Raw genomic sequence first — 17,641 nt, 5'->3', positions numbered from 1 at the left:
CGCGTTGCAGTCGGTTGAGCTGTCTTTTTTGGATGTTAAGATAAAGGGCATTACAATAATCAAGGCGAGATAAAATTAGCGCAGTTATTACTGTCCTGAGTCTGTCCACAGGAAGAAGAAATTTAATTTTCCTCATGATCCTGAGGAGATGGAAGCAGGAAGAAACAACTCTGCCAATCTGATCCCCAAAGGATAGTTTAGAGTCCACGATCACTCCCAAGTTCTTCGCCTTAACGGTAGGAGCTGGGGGTGGGCCCAATATTTCAGGCCACCAATTGGTTGACCAAAGATTCGAGGAGTTTCCGAAGATGATCACCTCCGTTTTCCTTGCATTTAGTTTGAAGCAGTTTGCTGACATCCAGCATGCGATGGCCTGCATGCAGTTGTGACAGTCACGACCTGTCTCAGCCTCTTTGCCCTTTTGTATTGACAACACTATTTGTGTGTCATCAGCATAGGAGGTCAACTGGAGACCAAATGATCGTATAAGGACTGCCATTGGAGACACATATATATTAAACAGTGTAGGGCTGAGCGCCGACCCCTGTGGAACCCCACAGGGCAAGGAGAAAGGCCTCGAACAATCTTTACCCATATCTACTGTTTGGGTTCTATCGGTGAGAAAAGATTTTAAAAGGGCGAGAGCCTTGCCTGTAACCCCCCTTTCGACTAACCGGTCCAACAATACTTCGTGGTGGACCATGTCGAAGGCCGCCGAAAGGTCCAGCATAATCAGGATAGCAGCTCCTCCCTGATCTAATGCTTCTCTGATTTCTTCGGTTGATTTAATCAACGCCTGCTCAGTGCTGTGTTCCGTGCGGAAGCCAAATTGTGTTGGATCTAATAGACCATTGGTCTTAATAAAGGAGCTTAGTTGTAAGTTCATTTCCTTTTCAATCATCTTAGCCGGCAGTGGAAGATGAGAGATGGGTCTATAGTTGTTTGGCTTCTTAGGGTCCAGATTGGCTTTCTTCAGGAGGGGAAGGACTGAAGCTTTTTTTGCAGACCTTGGGAAACAGACCTGACTTGAAGACGGTATTAAAAACTGGAGCAAGAGCCGCCCGATGGTATTCGGGACTAGTTTGGCTACTGATGCTGGGCAAGGATCTAGAGGGGAGACTGATTGGATTGCCAGCAGGAGCTTAGTGGCGTCTTGGGCCTCCAATGTCGCAAAACTGTCCAAAGTGGGGATTACCTTAGTGTCCTTGGGTGGTCCCCAAGCTCCCATCTTAATGCCCTCCTTTGGCAGAGTGCAGAAAGACGAGAAAATAATATCCACTTTTTCCCGGAAAAAGGAGGCTAAGGTTTCACAAAATTCAGGGCTACTTCGTGATTTTGCCCTGATAGGAGTTGTGAGTTTTAGAATAGTATTAAAAAGTTCCTTTGTGGAGGATTTAGCATTGCTAATCTGTTCCCCGAAATATTTCTTTTTGTGTCAAAAAGCGTTTTTTTGTAATTGGAGAGACTATCTCTGTACAACTTTTTTAGTTGTATTAGTGTACCCTCTCCTCCAAGTACGTTCCAACCGTTTACATTCAGCTTTAAGCAGATTTAGACTGTCAGAGTACCAGGGGGCTGAGGGTGATGCCCTCTTGGGGGTGCACATTCTAACCGGGACTAATGATTTACAGGCTGAATCAAGCCATTCGGTGTATACCGCCGCAGCCTTATCCACAGATGAAGGCCAAGTGCCCATAGTTGTCTTCAGACGATTATCAAATTCCTCACTATTAATGTTTTTCCAGGCCCTTGTTTTAACCTTGGGTATGGGTTCAGGTTTTGGGTTGGGATCCCTGGTAAGAGAGATTTCAAAGAAAACGGCCGCATGATCCGACCAGGGGACTGGCAGAGCTCCTCGGTAGTGGATATTGGGATGGTTGGAGAATATTCCATCTAGGGTATGACCTGCAGTGTGGGTGGGATCTGGCACTAGTTGATTAAGTTCCCCGCCACTTAGGATTTGTTGTAATTTTAAATTATCAGAGTCCGTGGGATCCTCAAGATAGAAATTGAAATCTCCTAAGATCGTAAAAGACTTAGCACAAAGTCCCTCCTCTAATAACATTCCAACCGAATCTAAAAACGCACCACTAGCCCCGGGAGGCCGATAGGGGAGGATTGCTTTGAGGGTATCATGAGGGGAGATACGGACATTTACTGAGAAAGCTTCACAGGTCTGATTGGAGACTGAGAAAAAAGAGGGCTCCAAGGAGTTATGGTAAATTATGGCCAGCCCACCGCCTTTCCTACCGGGTCTGTCTTGTGTGAAGCAGAGATATCCCGGCGGCAGGGCTTTTACAATATCAGGGCCAGAAGTTTCATCCGACCAGGATTCCGTAATAAAGGCCAGCATAATTTTATGTTTCTCTATTAGCATTGCGCATTCCTCGCTATGTTTTATTAGCGATCTAGCGTTTAGGAGCATGGCTTTAATAGGTGCAGGAGGTCCTGCACCTGGAGAGCAATTTTTTTGACAGGACTTTAATCCGATAGTACGTCTCATGAAGTAAGGGAACATCATATGGCATTTGGAGCAGGGGGCTGTATATCCCTTTCTGAGCTCGTCAGGAGTTAGCCTCGAGCAGCACGTGTTCCTGCCGTTTCGATCTAGCTCCAGGAGAAAGTCTCTAGAATAAGTTAGGGCATCTGAAATACCAGGGCGACAGGCCCTGAGCCCGGTCCGAGCGCGGACGGGCGCAGACGGGCTTGCCTTAGGTGCACCAGCGGCGCGCCCACTGCGCAGTCGCATCAGCGCGTCTATTATTGGTTGCGGTGGATGAAACACTAGCCCGCTAACCTGAATCCGGCCACCCGTTTCCTGCTTCCGACTCCCTGAGGATCGAGCAGTCACCGGGAGCCGCGATTCTGCCCCTAAATTGCCCGTGCAGGTGGCGCTAGCAGCAAAAGGTGAGAGCAATGAGGATACAACAATTTTAAAATTAGAAAAAAAGTAGTGGTGCAAAATAGGCAGAGAATTAAAAGCTGACCGTCCTGGAAGGCATTAAACACAGCTCTGACCAAGAGGCAACGCTGCGCGGTTGCGTCAGCGCGTCTATTATTGGTTGCAGTGGATGAAACACTAGCCCGCTAGCCTGAATCCGGCCACCCGTTTCCTGAGGATCGAGCAGTCACCGGGAGCCCCGATTCTGCCCGTGCAGGTGGCGCTAGCAGCAGAAGGTGAGAGCAATGAAGATACAACAATTTTAAAATTAGATAAAAGTAGTGGTGCAAAATAGGCAGAGAATTAAAAGCTGACCGTCCTGGCAGGCATTAAACACAGCTCTGACCAAGAGGCAAGTGGCAGACCCCACTCCCTACCCACATAGAGTTAATGGTCATGACAGGTTCATCGCTGCTGGGTTGAACTCATCTGGTCGAGGTGGAGACCAGATGACTCTGATCTTCAGCAGAAACCTGCCTCCATATTAATATGTTGGAGTTGCAGGGCTTTTGCTTGGCATTAAAGGTTTTCCACCCATCGAGGCGGAACGGGTTCAGGTCCTCACAACACCACCGTCATGTGGTACTTCAGCATGCAGAGCGGAGTGGAGTGGAGTCCTCGGTCTTGTGCCAGGAGGCTGTATGTCTCTAGAACTGGTTGAGAAGTTAGGGCATTTCCCTAATGTATTTATTTATTTAAAGAGCTTTATATAGCGCTGGCTAGACCCGAAGGTATCAGAGCGCTTTACATTAGGTTCCACAATGTAACAGAAAATGATCACAATTACACATTATGTAAAAAAATAAGCAATACATTGGGAGAGGAGAGAAAAAATAGTGGAGGGGGAAAGGGGAGGTGAGAAGAGGGAGGATGAGGGAAGAGATGACAGGAGAGACGAAAGGAAGTCTGTCTAAAGACCGACTGGGTAGGTTAGGTCCAAGGAGGGAATCCACGGCCTGTCTCCCCTTTAGCTAAACAAGGTAACTCCATCGGGCATCAGTCAAAATAGCTAGGTCTCAAGTGGCGAGGGAAAAGGTTTACAGATAAACAGGGTGGGGACTTAGGGCAAGGACAGGTGAGGGCAAAGGTCAGTAGCAGGAAAGAGGAGAAGAGTAGAGTGGAAAGGGGTAGGGGTAGTGGGAAGGGGGAAGGGGGAGATAAGGTCAGGAGAGACGCAGGAGAGTTTGCCCAAAGTCCGGCTGGGTAGGTGATGGTCAAGGAGGGAATCCAAAGTCCATCTCCCCTTTAGCTCGCGAGGTAGCTCCACCAGGCATCAGTCAAAATGGCTAGGTCTCAGCTGTCAAGGGACGATTGCAGAGTAAAGGTCCTGGTGGGTGGGCAGGAATAGGGTCAGATGAAGGCTGGTCGAGATCCAGACGATGATCAATGATTATGGACCAGGGAAGGAAAGAGTATCGCATCTAGAAGTCAGGCGAGGGGACGAGTCCTTGAAAGTTCGAATTCAGTCGACTCCATGAATCTCTATAGCCCAGAAGGGAAGTGGGAGGGTGGACATCTTGAGATCTGGTCTAAAACGCTGGGGCAAAGACATTTGAGCCACTTGTTAATTTAAAGATCGTCATGGATACAAAATCGGCCTCTCAATGAGACGCTCCTATTAATCTGCGGGCACAGGTTCAGCAACGATTGTCCAAAACGCCTAGGTCTCTTCGCGCAGCATCCCAGGAGAAGAAAAGACGCTCTTCATAGTACTTATTTAGCCGTCATTTTAGAGTCAGGCACTACATACGAGGAGATCGCCGGGGAGAATGAAAACAGCCTTGCAATGAAGCGCTCCTCATAAATTAACTGGCAGCATCAGCGCAATTGATAAAATCGCCCAGACTTAAACGTGCAGCACCATAGGAGACTGTAAGCTGCTCTCCGTAATTCACATTAACCATGGTGAATAACGTGGTAGCGCGGCCCTTTTTACCGGCACCGAGGGAGTTCTCACCTCTGTTGCTCCCGGTGCTCACTCTAGGTGCCCCACTCATCCTGCTGTTAAGTCACCACAATGAGTAGCTCCCAGCTCAAGTGATGGACTCGGGGAGGGGGAGCTGCTAGCTGGGCGAAAACGGAAGCCGGCGGCCTCACGGTGCAGCTCCCATGGCACTGGGCAAGACCTCTTCACTCGGCAGGCGCCATATTAGCCTCTTCGTCGGCGGGAACATCGCGCTCATTTCTCCATGATGGCAGATCAGAGAAGGGCGACAAGGATCTTCCTGTAATCAGCCTAATCATATCACATGTGGCAGGATCATTAAACTTCATGGAAGACAAACTCAGCGGGTGTTGCCTAGCAGATTACGAATGACAGCAACAATCAGAGGTGGTGCAGAATATCATCCAACAATGGGGAAAACCGAGGCTCCATCTTATTGCCACCGTTGAGAACATGCTGTGGCCACACGTTTGCATGTTGGAGTTCTCAAGGTATTTCTGTCTCTGAGATGCTTTTAATTCGGTATGCAGCAAGTACTGCTGCACACCTTCCTGCCTCTACAGTTCCTGCCCAAAGTTCCTAAGAAGTTCAGGAATGACCAGTCTTAAGTCATCTGGGTGGCTCTTGATTGAACCTTGAGAGTGTGTTACCAAGAACTCCAGAGCTTCTTGTGATGAGCGTCTATCCTCTAATCTGGCTTTCTCTTCAAGAGGACCTTCTGTCGCAGCACCAGGGCATGGTTCTGCACCAAAGCATGCATAATTTTAACCTTCGTTCTAGCAGATTTGGCAGCAACAGTTCACTATTTTGAGTTAAAAGCAGTTAATGCCATACTGGCGGTCCACCACCAAAACTAATAATGTGAGATGCTGGGAAAAGTTTGCTCTTTGGTGATCTTGAAATGTCCTATTACAAGTTATATGATGTTCTCCTGTTCTTCCTATCTTCAGCCCAGCAAGACCTTGATGTGGCTGCTATTAAAGTTCACTTGCTAGCCTTATCAGCTTTTCTTTGATTATCCGACCTGTTGTTTTGTGTGTTATAAAAGGATGACCTCCATGTCTCCGCCAAAACCTTTTGTGATTCCTCAGTGGGATCACATTTCTGTTGTGCACCCCATTTGAGCCTATGCACAGCTGTCCTCGCAGGTTACTAACCCTGAAGACAGCTCTCCCCATAGCGTTCACGTCAGCTTGTCACATGAGTGGACCTCAAGCTCTCTCTGCCCAGCAACCGTATACTACCTTCTTTCCAGAAAACTTAGTACTTAAGACCAAGGCAGCCGTCCTCCCAAAAGTTGGGATACCTTTTCACATAGGACAGTCTATCATCCTGCCAGCATTCTTTGCATCACCTCATCCCTCTAAAGAGGAAGAAAAACTCAATTGCTGACACTCCAAGAGAACTCTGAACTTCTACATGATCACACCAAGGAGCATCTGGTGGATGATCAGCTTTTTGAGGGGTTCTCATGGACAAAGTAGGGGGAAACAGTTAACAAATGGACCATCTCCAGATGGATTATGCTTTACAATAATATCTGCTATGGATTGGCCAAGAAGCTGCCTCCAAGCTCTTTGTGCCATAGCCAAGGCTGCTAGAACCATACTGGTGCACGGAGTGTCTCTCTTGAACATCTTTCAGGGTGCAACGTGGGCATCAGTTCACATTTTTATAAAGCACTACTGCCTGGACAGCCAGGTTTGGCGGGAGAGCTTCTTTGCCTGTTCGGTCCTGCAGGACTTATTGGTCTGAGCCATTCCATAGACCCACCTTCTGGAGAGGTACTGCTTTGGTATCTATTCACAAGCCACCCATCATCTTTGCAGACAATGGAAGAGAGTTACCTCGGAGGGATCATAGCCTCTTTTGCAGAGCCACGGATATCAGAATCGGATAATATAGAGGGGGCGCTCGCCAAGTACAATCTGGCAGTTTCTAGTGCTATTAATCAGTTAGCTCCACTGAAATCTTTCCCTAGCACTCCCAAGTGCCCCCAGAATGCCTGGTATTCCCCCCTACTTCGTGCTCAGAAACAAATTTGTAGGAAGCATGAAAAACGGTGGCGTCTCACCCATGATGAGGAAGATAGAGACCGGTTTTATACAGCTCTGGCCGACTACAATGGGAAAATTATGGCAGCACGGAAAGCCTATATAGCACTACAATTAGATCAGGCTCAAAATGACCCTAAAGTGCTATACCGGTTCTACAGTCTTTCACTAACCGAAAAGCGTGTGAGAACCCAGTGGCTCCTACACAAAAATTGTGTGATGACATTGGAACTTTCTTCAAACAAAAAATAGAGATCATCTATGATAAAATAGTTCGGTCAGGGAAGCATTCTACCACCACTATGCCTCCCGAAGTGCTTGTGCAGACAGCCACTCAATTGTTGGGAAGTTTCCCCCTGGTTACGCAGGTATAGGTAGAATCACTGATTCGTACTGTAAAATCAGCGTCACCTCGGGATAACATCCCGGCTAAGATCACCACTTCCCTTGCTTGTCATCTGTCCCCCTCCATTGCATATCTTCTCAATCTCTCCCTCAAAGAGGGCCTGGTCCCTTTGGAATGGAAAGCAGCATAGGTGATGCCTATCCGTAAGAACACCAAGGCCCCGCTGACTGAGCTTTCTAATCTCCATCCTATTTCTCTTCTCCCTTCCCTGAGCAAGCTATTGGAGAAGCACATAAACACAAACCTCTCCAACCATGTCGAACAAACGGGTAGTCTTGACCCTTCTCAATCAGGCTTTCGACCTAAATACAGCACCGAATCAGCCCTACTAGCGGTCACCGATAACATCAGGATGACCCTAGATAGAGGCCACTCCACGGTTCTGGTGCTGCTGGACCTATCCACCGCGTTTGACATGGTTTCCCATAAGATACTGCTCAGGAGATTGAAGGAGATTGGAGTTAGAGATTTGACTCTTCAGTGGTTGACAAGTTTTCTATCTTCTCGTTCGCAGGCGGTTAACCTCGGTCCTTATCGTTCTGCTCCAACAGAACTGACCAAGGGAGTACCACAGGGCTCCTGTTTAAGCCCGACTCTGTTTAACATCTATGTGGCTCCCTTGGCCAATCTGTTAAGGAGTTGTGGGTTTACCCCATCTCCTACGCTGACGATACCCAGTTTCTCTTTCCATTTGCAAGGTTCACTCCATCAGTGCAGGCCACTTTCTCATCAGGAATGAAAAGCATTTCACAATGGATGAGGAGTAACTTTCTTCAGTGCAACGTGGGAAAGATGGAGATCATGCTTTTTGGTGAGGCCCAACTGTTGTGGACCCCTGACTGGTGGTCAACTGATTTGGGTACCCCCCTCCCGTTCCAAAAACCTGTGTCAAAAATCTAGGCGTTTGTCTTGAACAGGCACTCACCATAAAGGAACATGCTGCCCAGACAGCCGGCTCCTGTTTTCATGTGCTGGGTCTGCTGTGCCGCATCCTCCCTCTGTTCTCTGATTCGACCCGAAAGACGTTGACCTAGGCACTTATTCTAAGTCGCCTGGATTATTGTAATGGTCTGTTGGTTTCTGCCAACGAGGCTGCCCTCGACAGACTACAGGTTGTCCAGAACACGGCAGCACGCCTGATCCTTAATGCCCCAAACCCCCCCCGACTGCCTCTCGACCTTTGTTTTATCAGCTCCACTGGCTCCCCATACGGGAGCGAGTGCAGTTTAAGGTCTGTTGTATTATATATAAGTCCTTGTTTAAGTCTGGCCCCACTTACCTTGCTGATAAATTCATCCCTTACACACCTCGGAGGTCTCTCCTTTCAGGATCCAAATCCCTTCTTGTGGTACCTGGAATTAAAAGGACCAGACAGGGTGGGAAGTCCCTATCCTATTTGGGCCCCCGCTACTGGAATAAGCTCCCTTTACAACTAAGACAGTGTATGGATTATCTCCATTTTAGGAAACAGCTTAAGACCTCTTTTTTTTGTTTCTGATTCTCAGTAGACAGTTCTCTACACGCTGCCCGTCCGAGCGCAGAGATACCTCTTCGGGGGTCGATTCTGGCACTTTATAAATAAATAAATGTAAGGAATCTTCAGCTAAAAGTATCCATCAGAATAACAAGTCACTTAGCTTTTTGTAACTCCTTTTATGGTGGCTACTTGATCTAACCACAGATTCCTCATTGGCCCTCCCTCCAATTCTGTAGAATGGACTCTTGAAATATTCAAATATCATTACTGAGTGCTCTGTGTCTAGATGTTCAGAGGTGTTGGTTGCATGTTGCCCCAGTGTCACTTGTGGGATGGGACGAACCCTTCGTAGAGCTGCAGAACGCCACCTGTTGGTGCATGAGAGCATTGCTAAGAAAAACTCCAGTCTGGCACCTGGAGGTATCTGCAGTAAGATAGAGTGGCCACTAGAAAGAGCATTGCCAAAGGTAAGTAACTTGTTCTTTATCACTTCATTGGCTTCCTTCGAAAAATAGAGCTCTCTACAAGACTGTGTTACTCACCAAGAATTACACACCGTCTCCTCCCTGATATCTTGCCCTTAAACTAAAGTATGAACTCTGCTCCTTGAACCCAAGCCTTCATGAAGAAACATACGATCGTACAGGCCTTTTCCAGCAGTGCAACCATAAGGTGGAAACCTCTCCCTCGTAGCCTTCACACCACTGCCTGGATAGGCAACTTCATTGACATGAAATTGCTTCTCTTCCCAAAAGCGTTATCCACTCGGCATGTAAAATCGACTGACTGTGGGTACCCACTCTCACCACCATGCTCTCCTCCTCTTCTTCATCTTCCCTCAGATATCTTCTCTTGACCTCCTTAACGCCCCTTTAATATACCCATTCAGTCTCCCTCCAGACTTTGGGGCACTCAGATGTTTAGGTCACAGCTAGAATGTGTATGCCTGGTACATGTGCAGTGAAAAACGTGCCTCCTATTTTGCTAAAATCTTTCCTCTTTACTGTTACCCCATGCTTCCTTTTATAAACACAGGGAGAGGATGTGGCATAAATACTTGAGCAGCCGACTTTGAAGCTGTGGGACAGGGTTCTAGTCTCTGCGTCAGATCAACATCCTGTGATTTCTGGGCTGATCACTATTTCCATTCCTACAAATGACTGAATGCAACTGGTGCTCATGGACTGCGCTCCAGTACCTTCAGGTCGAGTTTGGTCTATATAAAAGAGCAAAAAACAAAAAAGGTGGTTTCTTGCGGAATACTGTGGAATACTTGTTATAATAGGCATGATCTTTTTATTTGTTAAAACGATTTTGCAAATAAAAAATATTATGCACCCAGTTAATTCACACACTCACATCAACAGCCTTCTACACGCCTACATGCTCAGGCTTCATGCTTTTTAACTTCACTTTCATCCATGCTGAACAGCAGACGGGCTATTTAACATGGCTAAAAAACATTGACCACACCAATAGCTCTCGAGACCTATTGGCTTTGCCAATGCATATTATCAATTTGTTGTACAAACATCAATTTCTTTTTAGCTCCTTTATATGCATATTGTTTCTAGTTACCTTTGAATTTTTCATTGTAAAGGGTTCGAACGCCTACATGCTTTGTATGCTTCATTTAAAACGTCAAAATAAATTACTTCGCTAAATATAGTGTGTTATATTATGGGTAAAGTGCTCAGTTTGTTGTGTGTTTGCACTTTAATGTTATTTTCTCCCTTATAACTGTGATCCACCTAAGTTGACATCAGTATTGTTACAGTCTTTTGTATTGTATTGTATTTCAGCATTTATGTAGCGTTTACTACCCTTATGTGGGGTGCTGAAGCGCTTACCTACCACCCGAAGTAGCATGTCTTTATCAAATGTTCTTTCCGAATTCGTATATATATTAAGTTGTTTAAATGTATGTCTGTTTTATTTCTTCTTTTTGTATTTCTCTTTCTATTTGTAATGTCTGTGTGTGGCATGAATAACAAGATGGACTTAATTTTCCTTTTAAGGTGGGATCCAATGCATTCAGAGGAATTGTAAACCCCCTTGACGCTCTCCATTTTATCTTATTTTTTTCTGTGTATTTTTTATGAAATGTGTTTGTTAGCTGCTTATCTCAATGCATAATCCAAATTAAAATGGAGTGGGCTGTGCTTCTTTTTGTGTGTGTGTATGTGTTGTAAGTGTGTTGGATATGTGTGTGTAGTCTGTGCATGGTTGCATTCCCTTATGCATGTTGCCTTTGTGTGCTTTTATGGAGAAACAGCGTTTACAACGCAGACAAAACAACCAAGTGCCATCACAATGCAGACACTACAAAAAACGCATTGTTATCAGCGTTCCATTACAACGCAAGTCATTACAATGACTTGTTTCAGGGAACTCATTGTTTTATTTTAAATCCAACACCTTCCATACTGTTGCACAGACTGGAGTGGGAATTGTAAAATATACTTTTCCAAATTCCAGCGCTTCCCTAAAACAAGTCGTTGTAATGACTTGTGTTGTAATGGAACACGTGATAACGATACGTTCGTTGTATTGCCCGTGTTGTAAAGGCATACATCGTAAACGCATGTCTAAATACGTCATACATCCACTTTTATGTCTGGTTTGCTGTGTAACAATGCATGTTTGTACAGTTGTGTGCCTGCCTTTGCATTTTTCGGAAAAGGCAGGTCTGTTGTCTTTGTTAGTCCTGGGTGGATACTTTAGTTAGTATTTTCAGCCGACATTACATAGCTTGTTTCTAATCAAATGAGAATAGTTGGGTTATTCAAAGGAAGACAGGTACTGTAGACTTGTTTCAGTAGCTCGCATAAGATGGCAGTCCTTTTGGTATACTCATCCCGTGATTTGTGGTTTTCGCAGAGAAAATCCCTGATATTGCAAAATGCATATTTAAACATGTTTAAAAGTTAATGTTCAAGCTGGAAATGGACCATAAATAATGTTTTGACTTTGAACGTGCCATAAATTAAAATGTGTGCAATGTTCTTAGTATGTTAATATCATAGTTACATTTCACAAATAAGAAAAATGATTTTTGATCATTCTAGGAAATTGCAGAACCTTTGTTTGAACTCAAGGAAGCAATGGCACAGCTGTCGAAGAATAAAACGTTTAAATGTATCCTCTCATCCCTTCTTGCGATTGGCAACTTTTTAAATGTCTCTAATGTAAGTATCTGTTTTTGCACTACTTATCTAGCAAGTTAACCCTAAGGAATTACGAGAATTTTGTAGTATTTGTGTTGGGTCATTAAACTTTGTTCAGTTAATTAACACATACTATTTGTTAAACAAATATGGTAATTTACATAGAGAAGTAATTTACCTCTTCACCACTCCACTCCCTCCATCTATACATTGTCTTATAATATGAGATCTTTTCATGAGCTGTATCACCCACCCTTCCTATTTATCATACCCCCACCATTCCCATTTCTCCTACTCTCATCTAGATTATCACAGAGTTTAGGATTTATATACATGCCGCTAAGATTCCATGCATCAGTTTAAAGAAAATAATCATATTAAAAATTCCAAATATACATTTGAGAGTGAATATAACTACCTTCTTTGAATGAGGTATTGATGCTACAGTTGTGTACATCAATTTCAAATGTGGTGTTAAGGACCATTACTCTTGAATATTTATGAAACCTAATTTCTCTATTGGAACATGTGCCACTGTGTTAGTTGTCACTTATTAAAATCCCTAGTCAAGGGAACTCTGAGTTGACAAGTGTATAGTACAATCTTTCAATTCCTGAGGGATCTCATCACACTTTCACACACGTTTGATTAGTTGCTGTCTCGTTCTGTACTTCTCTGGCCTCTTTATGTTCTTCTCTGGCCTCTTTCTGCACTTCTCTTACCTCTTTCTGCACTTCTCCTGAACCTTTTTGTACTTGTCTTGCCTCTTTCTGCACTTCTCCTGCCTCTTTCTGCACTTCTCTTGCTTCTTTCTGCACCGCTCTTGCTTCTATGTGCACCTCACTTTCCTCTTTCTGCAGCTCACTCTTTCTGCACATCACTCTCTTCTTTCTGCACCTCTCTTGCTTCTTTCTGCACCTCACTTGCTCCTCTCTGCTCCTCTCTTGCTTCTTTTAGCACCTTTCTTCCTCTTTCTGCATTTCTCTTGCCCCTTTCTGCACCTCTTTCTGCACCTCTCTTGCTTCATTCTGCACCTCTCTCGCTTCTTTCCACACGTCTCTTGCCTCTTTCATCACTTCTCTTGCTTCTTTATGCACTTCTCTTGCCTCTTTCTGCTCCTCTCTTCCTTCTTTCTGCACTTATCTTGCTTCTTTCTGTACATTTCTTCCTCTTTCTGCACCTCTCTTGCCTCTTTCTGTACTTCTCCTCGTACTTCTTTCTGCACTTCTCTTGCTTTTTTCAGCATATCTCTTGCCTCTTTTTGCACCTCTCTTGCCTTTTTCTGCAGTTCTCTTGCTTCTTTCTGCATCTCCCATGCTTCTTTCTACTCCTCCCATGCTTCTTTCTACTCCTCCCATGCTTCTTTCTGCACCTCCCATGCTTCTTTCTGCACCTCCTTTGCTTCTTTCTACAATTATCTTGCATCTTTCCATGCCTTTCTTCCTCTTTCTGCACCTTTCTTCCTCTTTCTGCATCTCCCATGCTTCTTTTGGTACCTCTCATGCTTCTTTCTGCACCTCCCTTGCTTCTTTCTGCACTTCTCTTGCTTCTTTATGCACTTCTCTTGCTTCTTTCTGCACTTTTCTTCCTCTTTCTGCACCTTTTTTCCTCTTTCTGCACCTTTTTTTCCACTTTCTGCGCTTTTCTTCCTCTCTCTGCACCTTTCTTCCTGTTTCTGCATCTTTCTTCCTCTTTCTGCATTTCTCTTGTTTCTCTCTAAACTTCACGTACCTTTTTCTGCACCTCTTGCTTCTTTTTGCACTTTTCTTGCTCCGTTCTGTACATCACATGCCTCCTTCTGTACTTCTCTTGCCTCTTTCATCACTTCTCTTGCTTCTTCCTGCACCTCACTTGCTTTTTTCTGCATTTCTCTTCCTTCTTTCTGCACCTTTCTTCCTCTTTCTGCACCTTTCTTCCTCTTTCTGCACCTCTCTTGCCTCTTTCACCACTTCTCTTGCCTCTTACTACACCTCACTTGCTTCTTTCTGTACCCCATTTGCTTCTTTCTGTACCTCACTTGCTCCTTTCTGCATCTATTGCTTCTTTCTCACCCTCTCTTGCGTCTTTCTGCATGTCTCTTGCTTCTTTTAGCACTTCACTTCCTTCTTTCTGCAACTCCCTTCTTCTTTCTGTACATCTCTTGCCTCTTTCTGCACCTCACATGCTTCTTTCTGTTCCTCTCTTGCTTCTTTCTGCACCTCCCATGCTTCTTTCTGCACCTCCATTCTTCTTTCCTTACTTCTCTTGCCGCTTTCTGAACTTCTCTTGGATTCTTTCTGCAGTCCTCTTGGCTTCTTTCTGCACCTCTTGCTTATTTCTGCACCTCTCTGGCCTCTTTCTGCACTACTCTTGCCTCATTCTTTACCCTTCTTCCTCTTTTTGCACCTCTCTTGCGTCTTTCTTCACCTTTCTTGCTTCTTTCTGCACCTCTTGCTTCTTTCAGCCCCTTTCTTCCTATTTCTGCACCTTTCTTTCTCTTTCTACAGTTCTCTTGCTTCTCTTTCTACTTCCCTTGCCTCTTTCTCCACCTCTCTTCCTTCTCTCTCTACTTCCTTTGCCTCTTTCTGCACCTCTCTTGCCTCTTTTATCACTTCTCTTGATTCTTTCTGCACCTCACTTGCTTCTTTCTGTACGTCTCTTACCTCTTTCTGCACCTCTTCCTCTTTATGCACCTCCCTTCTTTATGCACCTCTCTTGCTTCTTTCTGCAAAACTCTTGCCTCTTTCTGCACTTCTCTTCCCTCTTTCTGTACTCTTCTTCCTCTTTCTTCACCTCTCTTGCATTTTTCTTCACCTCTCTTGCTTCTTTATGCACCTCTGTTGCTTGTTTCTGCAGTTCTCTTTTTTCTTTGTGCCTTTCTCTTTCTGCGCCTTTCTTCCTTCTCTTCACTTCTGTTCCTTCTTTCTGCACCTCTCCTGCTTCTTTCTGCACTTCTCTTACCTCTTTCTGTATTTGTGTTGCCTCTTTCTGCACCTCTCTTGCCTCTTTCTGCACCTCTCTTGCCTCTTTCTGTACATCTCTTGCCTCGTTCTGTACATTTCTTCCACTTTCTGCATATTACTTGCTTCTTTCTGTACTTCTCTTGCCTCTTTCTGCTCTTCTTTTGCCTCTTTCTGCTCTTCTCTTGCCTCTTTCTGCTCTTCTCTTGCCTCTTTCTGCACTTCTCTTTTCTCTTTCTGCACTTCTCCTGCCTCTTTTTGCAACTCGCTTGCTTCTTTCCTCACCTCTCTTGCTTCTTTCTCCACCTCTCTTGCCTCTTTCTGCACCTCTCTTGCTTCTTTCTGTCCTTTTTTCTATATGCACCTCACTCTTCTTTCTGCACCTCTCTTGCTTCTTTCTGCCCTTTTTTCTTTCTGCACCTCACTCTTCTTTCTGCACCTCACTTCCTTCTTTCTGTACCTCTCTTGCTTCTTTCTACACCTCTCTTGCTTCTTTCTCCACCTCACTTGCTTCTTTCTGCTCTTCTGTTGCTTCTTTTTGCACCTTTCTAACTCTTTCTGTGCCTTTCTTCCTCTTTCAGCACCTATCTTCCTCTTTCCACATTTTGCTTGCTTCTTTCTGCACCTCACTTGCTTCTTTCTATACTTCTTTTGCTTCTTTCTGTACACTTCTTCCTCTTTCTGCACTTCTCTTGCTTCTTTCTGCACTTCTCTTGTTTCTTTCTGCACCTATCTTGCTTCTTTCCTCACCGCTCTTGCTTCTTTCCTCACCGCTCTTGCTTCTTTCTGCACCTCACTTGCTCCTTTCTGCACCTCTCGTGCTTCTTCTACTCCTCTCGTGCTTCTTTCTGCACCTCTCTTGCTTCTCTCTTTCTGTGCCTTTCTTCCTCTTTCTGCACCTTTCTTCCTCTTTCTGCATCTTTCTTCTTTTTTTCTGTACCTTTCTTCCTCTTTCTGCACTGAACTCTCTTCATTCTGTACCTCACTCTCATCTTTCTGCACCTCTTATTTCTGCACCTCCCATGTTTCTTTCTGCACTTCCCTTGCTTCTTTCTGCACTTCCCTTGCTTCTTTGTGCACTTCCCTTGCTTCTTTCTGCACTTCTCTTGCTACTTTCTGCATTTCTCTTGCTTCTTTCTGTGCCTATCTTCCTCTCTGCACCTTTCTTCCCATCTCTGCAACTTTCTTCCTCTTTCTGCAGTTCTCTTGCTTCTCTCTCCACTTCCCTTGCCTCTTTTTGCACCTCTCTTGCTTCTTTCTGCACCTCACTTGCCTCTTTCTTCACCTCTCTTCCCTCTTTCATCACTTCTCTTCCCTCTTTCATCACTTCTCTTGCTTCTTTCTGTACCTCTTTTGCTTCTTTCTGCACCTCTTTCTTCTTTCTGCACCTTTTTTGTATATGCACCTCACTCTTCTTTCTGCACCTCACTTTCTTCTTTCTGCACCTCTCTTGCTTCTTTCTGCACCTTTTTTCCTCTTTCTGCACCTTTTTTCCACCTTCTGCGCTTTTCTTCCTCTCTCTGCACCTTTCTTCCTGTTTCTGCATCTTTCTTCCTCTTTCTGCATTTCTCTTGTTTCTCTCTAAACTTCACGTACCTTTTTCTGCACTTCTCTTGCTTCTTTCTGCACTTTTCTTGCTCCGTTCTGTACATCACATGCCTCCTTCTGTACTTCTCTTGCCTCTTTCATCACTTCTCTTGCTTCTTCCTGCACCTCACTTGCTTTTTTCTGCATTTCTCTTCCTTCTTTCTGCACCTTTCTTCCTCTTTCTGCACCTTTCTTCCTCTTTCTGCACCTCTCTTGCCTCTTTCACCACTTCTCTTGCCTCTTACTACTCCTCACTTGCTTCTTTCTGTACCCCATTTGCTTCTTTCTGTACCTCACTTGCTCCTTTCTGCATCTATTGCTTCTTTCTCACCCTCTCTTGCTTCTTTCTGCATGTCTCTTGCTTCTTTTAGCACTTCACTTCCTTCTTTCTGCAACTCCCTTCTTCTTTCTGTACATCTCTTGCCTCTTTCTGCACCTCACATGCTTCTTTCCTCACCGCTCTTGCTTCTTTCTGCACCTCACTTGCCCCTTTCTGCACCTCTCGTGCTTCTTCTACTCCTCTCGTGCTTCTTTCTGCATCTCTCTTGCTTCTTTCTCTTTCTGTGCCTTTCTTCCTCTTTCTGCACCTTTCTTCCTCTTTCTGCATCTTTCTTCTTTTTTTCTGTACCTTTCTTCCTCTTTCTGCACTGAACTCTCTTCATTCTGTACCTCACTCTCATCTTTCTGCACCTCTCTTATTTCTGCACCTCCCATGTTTCTTTCTGCACTTCCCTTGCTTCTTTCTGCACTTCTCTTGCTACTTTCTGCATTTCTCTTGCTTCTTTCTGTGCCTATCTTCCTCTCTGCACCTTTCTTCCCATCTCTGCAACTTTCTTCCTCTTTCTGCAGTTCTCTTGCTTCTCTCTCCACTTCCCTTGCCTCTTTCTGCACCTCTTGCTTCTTTCTGCACCTCTCTTGCCTCTTTCTTCACCTCTCTTCCCTCTTTCATCACTTCTCTTCCCTCTTTCATCACTTCTCTTGCTTCTTTCTGTACCTGTTTTGCTTCTTTCTGCACCTCTTTCTTCTTTCTGCACCTTTTTTGTATATGCACCTCACTCTTCTTTCTGCACCTCTCTTGCTTCTTTCTGCACCTCTCTTGCTTCTTTCTGCATCTCACTTGCTTCT

General features: G+C 44.9%; 1 protein-coding gene across 3 annotated transcripts in view; it reads left to right on the top strand.

Annotated features, from left to right (window-relative positions):
- LOC146775817 (FH1/FH2 domain-containing protein 1-like) overlaps positions 1-17,641 on the top strand; it is a 2,636,482-nt gene that overhangs the window by 1,917,995 nt on the left and 700,846 nt on the right. For all 3 annotated transcript variants that reach the window (XM_085639988.1, XM_085639986.1, XM_085639987.1), the window contains one exon: positions 11,892-12,011. In XM_085639988.1, coding sequence (XP_085496114.1) covers positions 11,892-12,011 — 120 coding nt within the window. The remainder of the gene's footprint in view (positions 1-11,891; positions 12,012-17,641) is intronic.

This window comes from Triturus cristatus, chromosome 12, assembly GCF_964204655.1.
Source record: "Triturus cristatus chromosome 12, aTriCri1.1, whole genome shotgun sequence".
In the NCBI taxonomy this organism is placed as follows: domain Eukaryota; kingdom Metazoa; phylum Chordata; class Amphibia; order Caudata; family Salamandridae; genus Triturus; species Triturus cristatus.
Note: the sequence above shows the minus strand (reverse complement) of the source record. Positions and strands in the feature narration are given on the sequence as shown.